This window comes from Xiphophorus couchianus, chromosome 18 (assembly GCF_001444195.1).
Source record: "Xiphophorus couchianus chromosome 18, X_couchianus-1.0, whole genome shotgun sequence".
NCBI classification, from domain to species: domain Eukaryota; kingdom Metazoa; phylum Chordata; class Actinopteri; order Cyprinodontiformes; family Poeciliidae; genus Xiphophorus; species Xiphophorus couchianus.
Window position 1 is genome coordinate 14,037,033 of NC_040245.1, and position 12,939 is coordinate 14,049,971.

At 37.2% G+C, this 12,939-nt stretch overlaps 1 protein-coding gene across 1 annotated transcript in view; it reads left to right on the forward strand.

Annotated features, from left to right (window-relative positions):
• Positions 1-2,253: 2,253 nt before the first annotated feature.
• Positions 2,254-12,939, forward strand: part of clmpb (CXADR like membrane protein b) — a 76,860-nt gene continuing 66,174 nt past the window's right edge. Inside the window, exon 1 of the mRNA XM_028045033.1 lies at positions 2,254-2,705. Coding sequence (XP_027900834.1) covers positions 2,675-2,705 — 31 coding nt within the window. The 5' untranslated portion in view covers positions 2,254-2,674. The remainder of the gene's footprint in view (positions 2,706-12,939) is intronic.

Sequence of the window (12,939 nt, forward strand, 5' to 3'; positions counted from 1 at the left end):
ACTGTCCGTTTACAGCCGATCATGAGAGGAGCGAGTATGCGTGCGTGTCAGCTTGTGAATGTTTTTTTCCAAGCTATCTAGTTATTGAATGAAAAGGGGAAAAGCAAGCCTGGTGCTGGAGAGTGGGCCACTTGAGGGCTGAAAGAGAATGCGAGAAAGCAGACTACCCACAGGCGAGTTAAAATCCTTCTGTTATTTCTGTTGATTGTTGAGACAGAGAAGAGTGGAGGATTAATTTGTCTCCCGGCCCGAGAGCAGCCGTCAGAGCACAACCGTACTTTTCATTTCACTGTTTGTTTACCCAACTTGGACCATGCTGCTCTTGTAAAGCATCCCACCAAAAATCCTCTCAAGAGATAAATGCAGTGTGGCAGGTTTGAAAAGATTGATTGAATAATCCCAAGATTGAGAAGCTTGCGGACAAATTTAAAAAAGATATTAAGCAAATACAAACATGCCTTCTGGATCTAAACAGATTTTGAACCGGCTTTGATCACAGTCATGAATCATTGTAGCTTACAAAATATAAATAGAACAGAAATGTGAGGTTTTGAACTCAACATGTGATTCAGTTCATGTTATCAGTTCATAAATGACATGCCATTTAGCAAGCGGAATGATGCTTTGTGCTAAATGATATCTCATTTAGCACAAAGCTAACACTGAATGCCCTGTATACCACATTTTAACTCAATCATATAAAAAAAAACAAACAAACAAAAAAACAACAATAAACAAAGCATGACGCATGTGCCAAAGGTTTGCTTACATCTGATCCGTTTGGCCAGGATTAAGGTGGGGCAACAATTATCATTTTATAATCAGATATTTGTGCAATGGTTAGAACAGAGGTAGGCAACTCCAGGCCTCGAGGGCCGGTCTCCTGCAACTTTTAGATGCATCTCTACTTCAACACACCTGCGTCAAATAATGAGGTGATTAGCAGAACTCTGGAGAACTTGACTGCACTTAGGAGGTGATTCAGCTGTTGGATTCAAGTGTGTTGGACCAGGGGTTGCAGGACTAAGAGTTGCAGGACACCGGCCCTCGAGGACCAGGATTGCCCACCCCTGGGTTAGATACATGTTGATGCAACAAAAACACCTCTTCATGATAAAATTTTAAAAAGTTCCTGCAAAGTGTTTTCATAAAATCTATTTATTAAAGGTCTGCTATTATGCAAAATGTATTTTTTGCATGTTTTTGTTCTTCCATTTGGGTATCTCCTGCTTCTAAAAACAGTCCAGGAGCAAAAAACATAACAAAACAAGCCTCCCCCCTACCTCCACCCCCTAAAAAGAGCATCTCTTCAAATCTTCCCTGTAATAAACACCCTTCTAAAAGTGGTTTTGGATTCTGTAATTGCAGGCTAACTTAAGCTTCTGCTGTGGTTTCTGCAATGGCTTTCCCAAAGCCCTTCAAACCTATTAAAAATGTATGAACTATGTTTAAAAGCTGGTTCTGTGCCAGAAAACTAACCAGTTTAAATGAATTCTGCCTAAACATGTCTAAAGTGTATTGATGACTACAATATATATCTAGTTGAAGTGTAACATAGAAATTTAAAATATATTTAAAATATAAGTGGAGTGTATACATATAGAAAATAGCTATCCATGCCTTTATGTATGATTTTGATCCGATCTAAAATTGTGTTCGCCCAGTTCTTGTTTTTGAAATGACTGACAGTGTTTGTTATATAAATAGTCTAGAGTGGAAAAAAGAAGGGTGCAAATAACTAAAAACCACAAAATTCATACGACATTTGTGCACATGATGCTTGAATATCTCCTGAATCCAGAAACAAAATCTACAATAAATGTCATCAAGTTGCTATCTTCTGTGACATAAAATACATGGTTTTGGTCCCATGAAAATACACACATATTTACACATATCCAGATCATATTGGGAAGGATTCTTTATTTACCATAACAGTGGCCACATAAATCAACTTGTCAGTTGTAGTGGTAATTCCTCACACTGGTAAACAAATCATTCTTGCTGCGTGACTGTGGCATGATTTTGTACTTATAAATCAAACCACGAATAGAATCAAATTATATTTATTTTCAAGTGTTTTTATTATTTTATTTTAATTTATTTAAAGCATGCATAAAACAACTACTCACACCCTCCCATAAAGCCTTTCAGTGTGTGTTGCAGGATGCTCTGGCTGCGTAAGAGAACTTCAGACTCTAGAGGTCTCCATCCTTCAGCATCCCCTCAGCAGCCACCTATTCGCCCTCTCCTCCTCTTTGGGTGCTTTGTGTAGCGCAGGAGGAGAAGAGGAGAGGCTGCCCGAGGAGGAGACAGAGGGGAGCCCGAGACAAACGCGTCCCACGCCAGAACCACACAGCCGGTGGGCAACTTTGATTTTTGGACGCCGCGGATAGCCTGTGATGTACATGACAATGAAGAGAAAGAGCCACGTTTCCTCTTCTTTATCTACCCCTTCCTCTCCTTGGGAGGCTTAGATGCGTCAGGCGTGTGCAACATACTACTACGTCCTTGGACTGAGACGCTCAATGAAGATTTATTTCTCTGTGATTTCGCTGCTCAGCTCGCTGATGGTGCCGCCTCGCCGTGCTTGCGCTTAGGTCAGCCGAATGAATCCGAAGGCGGTCTGAGCGCATTGTTTCCTGCTCCGTTGCATTTGGGATTTCCAGCCGTGATGTCTGCAATCTTGCGCTCTTTGTTTCTCGGTAAGTCACTTTGTGTTTCTTTAAGAGATCAGACATTAAGCTAATTAGAAAGGAGCGCCTTCCTGTCACAATTCTCTCTGGTGCAGTCTAAGTGGATTGACTGAGTACATATTTTATTCCAATCTTTTATTGTCTAAGGCGTCATAACAGCACATCTGACTGCTTCATTTTGGAATGATGTCAGAATATATTGCCTTATAGTAGGCAATGGCACGTTATGTTTCAACGAAGCTGCCTGTCATATTTGTTGGAAAACATGAAAAAAAAAAAAGCAGAGGTCAGCTTTAATTTTCAGCGCAATTTGTTGCTCTTCTCTTAAGAGAATCTATTTAGTTGAGGCAAACATTAAAGGGATAAAAGTTTGCTGGACCCCTCCTTTAAAGTCTGCTCCTCAGTATTATACACCCTGCATGTACTGACACATGTTCTTCAGAGGAAGGCCTGTTGTGAGTAATAAAAATCCCATTAGGAATATTCTGAACTAATGTAAACAGATATATGCATGTATTTCCTACCTATTTTGCATAGTCATAGCTGTCAGGGTTCTAACTCTGCAAATGGCCAAATTACCTATCAAATATTTAATTAAGGCTTCTGATTTTTATGGTAATAAACCACCAGCTGTTATTTACATTGCATGTCAAGAAATGAAAGGAAATGTAATGTTTCTTGCGCTGATAAGTTCTGCTGTAGAATGGTCCAGAGACATTTTCAGGTTTCCAACTAAATGAGGAATGTTCGATTCCACTGTGACTCCACTGTCTGGACGTTTCTGTTGCAGTGCGAGCCAGAGTTTTAAAATGACTTCCAGTAAGTGGCGTTACACAGCACTCCTCACTGTTCCTCTAATACCTGCAGTGAAACCGAGAGGAAAAACTCCCAATTCCCCCGCGCCGGGTGGAATAGTCTTTGAATAAGAGTGGCCGACATAAAAAAAAAAAAAGTTTAGAGCTCCTTGTGTCGTGGTTGAGAGTGTAGGAGTTCACAGCAGCAGCTTTTCACCTATGCTGATCCTTTGGAGTTTGACTTTAAGATTTTGTTGTATTTGCTAAAAATAATAGAGTGGAGAGAGAGGCTGAGCCCAATGCGCTTTTAGCTAAGGATTGTTAAAAGTTTGCTCTCTTTAGTTGCCGTTTCTGGTTGTGCCTGTGTGTTTTAGCCTTTCTCACCTTGCAAGGCCCATTTTTCCCTTCCCAGCTGCTTCGTGAGGGCCCACTTCTCCTTATGGGGCCCAAAGTCCAGGCCTCATAGGAACAAGTTCTGTTTTAGGTGTTAGGGGATAGGCTTATTACTAAGGTATGAATTGAGTTTAGGTTAGGTTAAGAGTTATGCATGTACTGATAATGGTTAGATTTAGGGCGATGGTCAGGGTTAAGCTATGGAAATGACTGAAAACAAATGGAAGTCAAAGTAAAGTCCCTGTGAAGATAAATAGATGTATTGTTTGTGTGTGTGTGTGTTTGTGTGTACAATACCAATATATATAGCAAAGCTTCACAACCACTGTATGACCCTGGGGCAGAGTTATAAAACACTGAACAATACACACATTATGCAGACATAGATGTATGCTGACCTGGAAAGGTTTAGATGCTCACCTGTTCCAACTCTATTTTGCATGTCGTCTGCTTTTTGCTTTTTGTCTTTCGTGATCTAATAATAGCAAATACATAGATGTATTTTTTGTAACAATGATATAAATATAATTAAGCCAGCAGTAGTACAACAAAGTCTTTTGGCACAAGATTTCACAGTATTAAAACACCAGGATTTTTGTCGTCAAAGTAGTTTGTGTTCAGTTACTGCTAACAGGCCAACTGACTGCCTTGTCTGGGCTTGGAAAAAAATTATTTCAGATGCCCCCCCACCCACAAAATTCAGCATTAGCAAAAACTAATGTTATATTCACCACTCGATGACATGATATATTCTGCGTTTTATTTTCTCTTTTCTCCTCCCACCTTCTCCCTGCTCTTCCCTTCCCCTTGCTGTCCGATCCATAATGTTAAATTAAAATTTGTACAGTTGCTCATTAGATAGATGGATCATAATTGGGAAATTAAAAAAAAGATCAAATACAGCCATAATCAGTAGATTTGAATATTGTTGACAAGTTCATTTATTTGAGCAACTCACTTGACTAAGTGAAGGTCTTTAAGCAATGTACATTGCATATAGACCAAGGTTTTTAAGGCTTTCTGTTAATTACAATGATCAGAATAGAATGTAGAATATTAGATCAGACCAAAGCAAAACAGTTTAATGCAGAAATGTGGGCTAAAAAAATGTTTTAAAACCTGCTCTAAAGGCACTTTTACTGTTAAAATAAGCATCATCAGAATGTATATTCACATATAGCTGTTTATGGTATGGAAAATGCAGTTTTTTTATTACTATTTTTGCTTCCTGTGCAAAACTACATTATGGAACTATTTAAAGACTAATATAATTTATCATTGAATGCCCCGTGGCAGCCAGTTGGAGGTTGCTCAGATAAAACGGCACCTATTTCTACAAACCTCCCCCTTGGAGCTGTAGTCCCCAGTCCAGCTTCCGCTTCTCAGAGCTCCCCTCCCCCGCGACTCCTTCCATCATTATAGCAATTGATACACCTGGTGGAATTGCATTTCTGTTGAGCTGATTATACAAACTACTTCACAGACCATGTTCCTAAGAACAGTTGTAAATGTCATAGTGAATTGTGAATGATTGATCCTCATGAAGAGACAGATGCCAATTTCAAGACATCAAATTGCAAAGTCAAATTTCTTTTAGGTTATGTTTTATATATAGCATTTTTATGATGACTAATTGTAACAGGGTTATTTGATTGTCCTTTGGGACTATGTACCTGTAATTTACATTACATCACCCTTTCAAACTGTTGCTGTGTCTGATTAAATAAATTTTAACCCATGCTTAAGAAAATTGTGATTACTAAGGATGAGATAGAAAAAAATTATTCATGATGTGCTGCAGGAAATGGCCATAAAGTAAAACTATATATGAAATAATTACTAATAATTTATTCCATCCATCCATTTTCTTTACACCCTTATCCTATTGGGGTCAGGAGGTGCACTGGTGCCTATCTGCAGCTGTCAATAACTTGTTAATTTATTTTATGCATGCAACTTCAATTTTAGAAAAATGTTCCCACGTATTAATATCTTTTGGACTTATTGATTTATTAATTTGTGTCACTTTTGGCTTTCCACATAGGCTACGTGGTCCAATCATTTGAATTAGGCTACTTCTCGTGTGACATGTTTAGATTTGAGCTTTAAATTCCAAATCTTCCTTTGAGTATTTGAGGTTCTAGTTAAGTGTATAGGTGCCGTGGTAAGGGGGGAGCACTTAGTAACATCCATGTAGAGCTAGTTACAAAACAGCCTGGCCATTAATGTTTACCAGCCTCCAAACATCACCTGTTGGAACTATTCTAATTATAGTTTCTACCGGCAAAGATGCAGAATACGTCTCTGACAGAAACTGCTGAGTATGTTAGCGACATTAGAGCAGAGGACACAGAGATAAGATGGGTACAGTTCTAGTGATGGAGTAGCTGCCTGACCCAGAGCAAAAGAACAAGGATGTGTATTTTTCCTGTTTCTGCCTGTGGTGTATGGAGCATTTTATACTTTAATAATAGATTGACTTAATGAACTCAAAGTCAGAAGTCTTGTCAGTGGCAAAGTCTTTTTATTTCCTTTGGAATAAAGAAAAAAAAAACTACTACAAGGATAAGTAGGAAGAAAAAATAGAGTTTTATGTCATTTAAATATCAGACCTTCATTTTTCTTTACAACATGTTTATTTTGAACATTCTTACAACTTTCCAACCATTTGAATGACATTATTTTTGTTGCACTGTGTAAAAAGAAAACATGACTGAGAAACAGACAGGATGATATTGATATGTAAAGACCTCAAGGCTAAATAATTTTTTTATTTAGACATAACAGAGACTGGTCAACAATATAGTCCAGACTTATACGAATGCTTAGAGACTACATTTCTAATCTTTTGAATATTTACTCTGCTTGAGGAAACAAACAAGAAGAAAACATGGGGTTATTTAAGAATATGACTAAAATCTGGCTCTATTTTTCATAAACCCAAAATCATGTATTGACTTGTTTCAAAATAACCTGAATTTACAGCCAGTATTTTCAAGTAAAGTCCCAACATTACTTATTAAATTAGACTGGAGTTGCATTTTTGTAGCTAATAATAGAATTCCTGCCTCCTTAAAATAACCACACGCATGTGCCTTGAGTATTAATAGAGCTGTTGTTGCCACGGTGAGGCTTTTTCCCTCCCTGCATACTTTTCAGATTGAATGTTGTCAATTTTATTTAGCTAATTACTATAATTTGCCTGATTGTTCTCCCCAACAAAATCACAAAAAGGAAACATGTCTTCCGAAAGCTTTGCCAAATGAGAACAATGACTCAGTAAAAAAAAAAAAAAAAAAAAAGAGCCCAAAACGTGGTTATCACATTACAAAAGAATCAATATTGTTTAATACTGCCTTTTCTTTATATTTAGCTTTGGCTTTGCCCATCCTGAGACATCCTTAAATTAATATCTGGTGGAGATGTAATATCCAGTGTTCACATTACAGATAAGTAGCACAATTAATTGCCACAGAGAGTTCTTCTGCTCCCTTCGGTAACTCTGCCCAGACAAAGTAAGAAGCAGAACAAGGTCAAATAAAGTAACTCTTTCTCTCTCTTACAGAGCTGTGCATTTGGAGATTTGGCCAGGTAAAGACGAGTGATTGATTGCTCCGCTGGGCAGAATGAAGGAATTTTAAAGTGACTATCCGGGGCACAATAACATAGTCCGAGGCCTCAGACAGAAATGTAATTGGAAAGCGTGAGCACCTCTTATAGGAGATCAAAACCTTTACACTCGGAGTGCAATAAGGGTCTTAGCCCCACTTGATGCTGATCGGTGTATGTTCGCATGCATAATTGAATAACAGTGGGAAGATGGCCGTCCGCATAAACACGTAAGCTAGCGTTACATGTAGATAAAGAGAGCAGTGGCTCCGAACAGAAATTCTGTCCCCATTCTATATTTAGCATGTCTGGCAGGGCAGGCAGAGGATCTCTGAAATGTGAAGATGACAGGAGCCTCCTGAGCCAGAGGTTATGAAGTGACATCTTGATGTGCTTGTGCCTGAATCACACTCCCACACATACAGTCAGCCAGAGACTTTTGACATTCCAACCCAGAGACTTTTCTGATATTTGACGTTTAGTTACGATGCATTCAGGCTTGCTTTTGATCTCGGTTTTGACTTACATTATTCTTCCGCATTGTCAGTTGGCATCCCCTATGTGTATTTCCAACTTTGAAAGTATTGTGCGTGGAGTGTATGGCAGGAGTTTGACAGCTATGTTGATGGTATTTGTCTTGTGCATTCACATTGTAAGAGCAGACTTTCAATGTCACCTCCAAACCTCTGTAATGTTCAGCTTATCAATATGGTACACTACAATAAAGTTGTGTTCAAAATAATAGCAGTGTGTTTAAAAATGTGAGATATAGCCACATTCATTTTCATACACCAAAATGCTTTGGTAACATTTACCATTCATAACCAAATCAAAATGTTAAGAAAAAGTCAGGGGGGAATTGAATATTGCTAAAAATATGGCTATTTGCATTTTCTTTACAAAGTCATACATTTAGTGTATAGATAAAAATGTGCTTAAAGATTTTGAAGTTGCATGAAGTCAAACGATAGTTCTTTCAGCCAAGTGCCATTTGGCATTTCATATTTCCTCTGCAATTCTTGATTGTGTCTCTGAAGTAGTATTTTGATGTTACCTCATAAGTTATTGATTGCATTAAGATTTGGGGATTAGCCTGGCTGCACCATATAATTTATGTTTTTGGTCTGGAACCACAATGTGGCTGACTAAGTAATGATTTTGGAGTTATTGTCTTGTTCAATCAGCCATTTTGCAGCACATCTCTTAAACAACATAAGGCCATAACCTTTTCAAGTACTTTACTGGATTCAAATTGATCCTTGATTCCTGGAATGTGATAAACAGTGATAAATATGGTGCCTTCTCCACCATGCTTGACATTATACCTTGACTTCAGGTCAGTGTTTTGGGTTCGTCCTACGAATATCTTCAGTTCATAAATGTTATGTCTCTTTAGACAGATCACTGTGATCTTTAGCACTTAATAAAAAAAAAAAGACTAGATGTTTTGGGATTTTCTTGGCATTAGCTTGTACTTACATAGCGTTCTTCTAATTGTTACATTGGTAGACCTTATTTGATCACCCTGTAGCTGTCTATTGACTGACTCTTTAAAATGTATTGTAAATATATTCTTTGAACCATTCCAATAGTTTTTAGTTTTCTTCAAAATCTTCATGGTTTTAGAGAGAAAGGGAAGGTGTACATTAAATGGCTCAACACCGCGTATCAAACCCAGGACAACCATGCTGACGACTATAGTCCTCTCTCATTTAATGATTCAGCAACACAGAATCGACTGCAAGCACGTTATGATTGTTGGATTCGTTGTTTTTCTATTACTCTACCACACCTCTGACAAATTATTTGCCATGTAAAAATCTAAGTTCAAGTACATATTATAGATTCACTATGCATTTAACATATCTTAAACATAAGATATGTTAACATCCTGACTCATATCCCTGTCTGTCTGGCATTTACATTTTAGGACATGGAATAAAACAAGAAAAGCAAATATTTAGCTCACATTTCTCCACAATGTAATGTGACTTTCCTTCCAACCTTTCAATGTCAATTGTTACTCATGCAGCATATAGCATAAACAGATTTCCATGCAGAAACGATTGTGTAAGTCAAAGCAAAAAGTGTTCATTCTGAATGGCTCTGCAAAGGCAGAGCAACATGGAATATGAAACGTCAAACACTCTGTGACAGAGCAGGCCTCTCAGATGAGTGCAATGATTCAACCAATGTTGAAACAAATAGCAAATATCATTAGTAAACACCATTTTACCCGCCAACCACTTTTCCTACTGATGCATATGGATTTTGAATTACAACTTGTTTGCCTAAATATTGAACTATCCTCTGTTGTTTTTTTTTCATTCCTGAGAGATGTCTTCGAATGTGACGCTTTAAGACATGGGCTTTCTACGCCACCACAGTGAAATGATTGTTGCACTTTAAATTGAAAATGTTTGGAGGTATAAAAAAATCTTCATGCAGTAAGAGCTTTTATTCCTTGAAGCAGTAATCAGTGTTAAGTTGTCTTTTGTTTTACATTAAGATATTGGTTCTGCTGAAGGGATTATTGCTGACTGGTTGATTAAAAATGGCCAATCAGTCTCTTCATTATAGCCAGACATTTCTCTGCATAGGCCTTTTGTCTTTTGCGTCTTGTAAAACTCAAGACACATGCCTTAACAGAGCTGGGATTGTATAGTGCCTTTGACCTGCGGACCCCTCCCCCTTCAATCCTACTCGAAGGAAAATTATTGCCAGATTTTTTTGGAATGTATTAACAGGAACTGCTTTTTTCACTTTACTGCTAATCTTTGACAGATGTGCTGGGAGGGCTCACATTCACATTAACTGGAGCCACATGTGCAGCCTGCTGATGACATAGCTCCACACAAGTATGCTGCATTGTCCAACAGTATTAGAAACAATGAAAGGCAGTTCTTGTACAATAATTGTTATTCTTCACAATAATTTGTACCTGGGATGATAAAAGTTCTCATTGATGTAAAGATGATGAGGACACCATCTAATTCAGCAGCCTCTTTGTTGACAGAAACAGTTGTTGCAATGTTTTCAGAATACATTTTTATTCATAAACATCTATAGTTTAATAACTCATTTGGTTAGATGCTCCTCTCTAACAACTTATAAAATCCTCCAACTCTGCACTTCTCTCAAAGCAATATTTCTTTCTGTGAACTGAACCATGATGAGGCTTTTTTATGGGCTGCTATCTTGTTGATACTTCAGAAGTGCTTTAGCTGCATTTTTTGACACACAAGGCAGTAGTGATCTACAGCTCCTTCATGCATGGTGCAGAGTTTTAACCTCCAATATGATCCACATGGAAAAACATTTTCAGGGCTTTTCATCTGGAGGCTTGATTTCAAGTGACTTAACCTAAAATGCCTGCTGTTGCCATAGTTTGATTTCACTTTAGTTTAAATCTTTTTCGTCTATTCCCTCTCTTCACAGTGATAAAGATAAATATTTGACATTTCTGCATGCTGTCCTCAATATGTGCTTCACATTATTTGAGCAGTTTACATTGGGGAAGAGTAAGGATTTACCTCTCTTCTTTTCTTTGTGTTCCCTGCCTGTGTTTATTTTTAGCAGTTGTTTAGTGCTTTAATTGGACATGGACTGTAAATGCAAGAGTTTGCTGTGGAATATAATTAGATCTAAAGATGCTCTGCCAGAACAATGAAAGCAGGGAATAACCATTTTCCAGGTTTGCCACATTTATTTTTTACCATCTCTTGCTTTTAATTTTTAATTGCTTTTAGACAAAATAGTCAACAGTAATAGATACATGAGTTTAATCAGAGAAAATTGATGCTTTAGAGGAGACATTGAAATTATTTGGAAGCCTTAACATTTATTCTTGTCATTTTGATGAGGTTGATTATGATTTACTATATTATAAATAAGCCACAAGAGAGCAACCACAATATGATTCTAATTTATAATTGTATATTAGCTTATAACTGTTTTATAACTCATTGACTGCACTCAATTTGAACCAGACATAAACTGAAAGTTAATCATGGTTACGTTTGTATGCTTTTGTAATGAATCAGGGGATGGAAAATGGTTGTGCCACTATGTGCCAAGCCTGATTTTTGCTACTGGATTTAGTTCCATCTTGATGAATTAAACTTGCAGCAACCCATCTAGCTAGTCACACTGTTCAACATCATAAAAATGTTTTTTTTTTTTTTTTTTTGGGATTTGTCTTATGGAGGTGATCTTGTGATATTAAAACATTCTAAGAAACATCTTAGTATTTCTTACTGTTTCTCACAAACCAAACATCCAAGTACAGACAACACACTTTATTTTTCCTAAATTTGCAGAAGTCTTGATCCACTTTGAAATTATGGTTGCATTTTGGGTACTCGGGAGGGAAACACTGTGATCACAGACAGGATGAGAATGATTTGTAAGCGACTGTTAAAAATATTCCAATCTGTTGTGGTTTGCTCCTCACACTTCTTGTCATCAGTAGTTTAGTTAACCGTTATGAGGACACTGGTGTCCTCATGGACCCACTGGATAACATGTTATTGTTTTATAGGTGGGTGACAGTAAAGGGGTTAATATATAAAATATTAATCAAACTTGAATTCTCTCCACTGCTTAAAAATACTTTACACAATATGTACAATTTGGTAAACTGTTATTCTGAAAACCCTAAAAAAGGAATCAAGGTTAAATGCTAGTGTGTGATTCCCAGCTTCATTAGAATGAGAATGTAATATGAGAAATCTTGATAATAAAATGCCATCAAAGTGAAGTGCTATCCAGTTACTGTCAGCATGCAACTTTAATTAGTAGAATTAATGCAAGCTATTACTGTGAGACCTGGATATGAACAAATGTATTTCCGTTTGCCTGGCACTCATCTACTTCAACTATCTTTGAGAAAAATATGCAGAGTGGAACCTCTGATATAAATTCAATTTGTTCTTTCTGAAGCTTCTTAAATTTATCAGTCGATCTACAACCCAACCCTGATCTACGGTCACAAGGTCATAGTAGTGACTGAAAGAACAAGCATGTGGATACAAATGACTGAAATAAGCTGAATTTGGAATAATTAGATGATAATTAGAGAAATCAAATATGCAAAGAAGTCTCTAATTGCTACAGACTCTTTAAAACATATTTGATTTGTGAAACCTTGCACAAACAACAAAGTCTGGGTTATTGTTAAAATCTGCTTCTGTCTCATTCTCATTAACTTAATAGCATGTGCTATCTCATCGCATAAGCTGAATGTTTCATTAAGCCTCTAGTCATGTTGTATTACATAAAAATAGCTTCAGTCATTGTTCCAAAACTATACATGCCAAACTTAATTTTTGCTGAAAGTAACTGTAACGAATAATGGTGCTGGAGCAACTACAATTTTCCCTTTTGTAAGAAAATATTAAATGACTTGCTCCTTGTAAGCATTAGTTCTGGATTTTAATCAAGTGCTA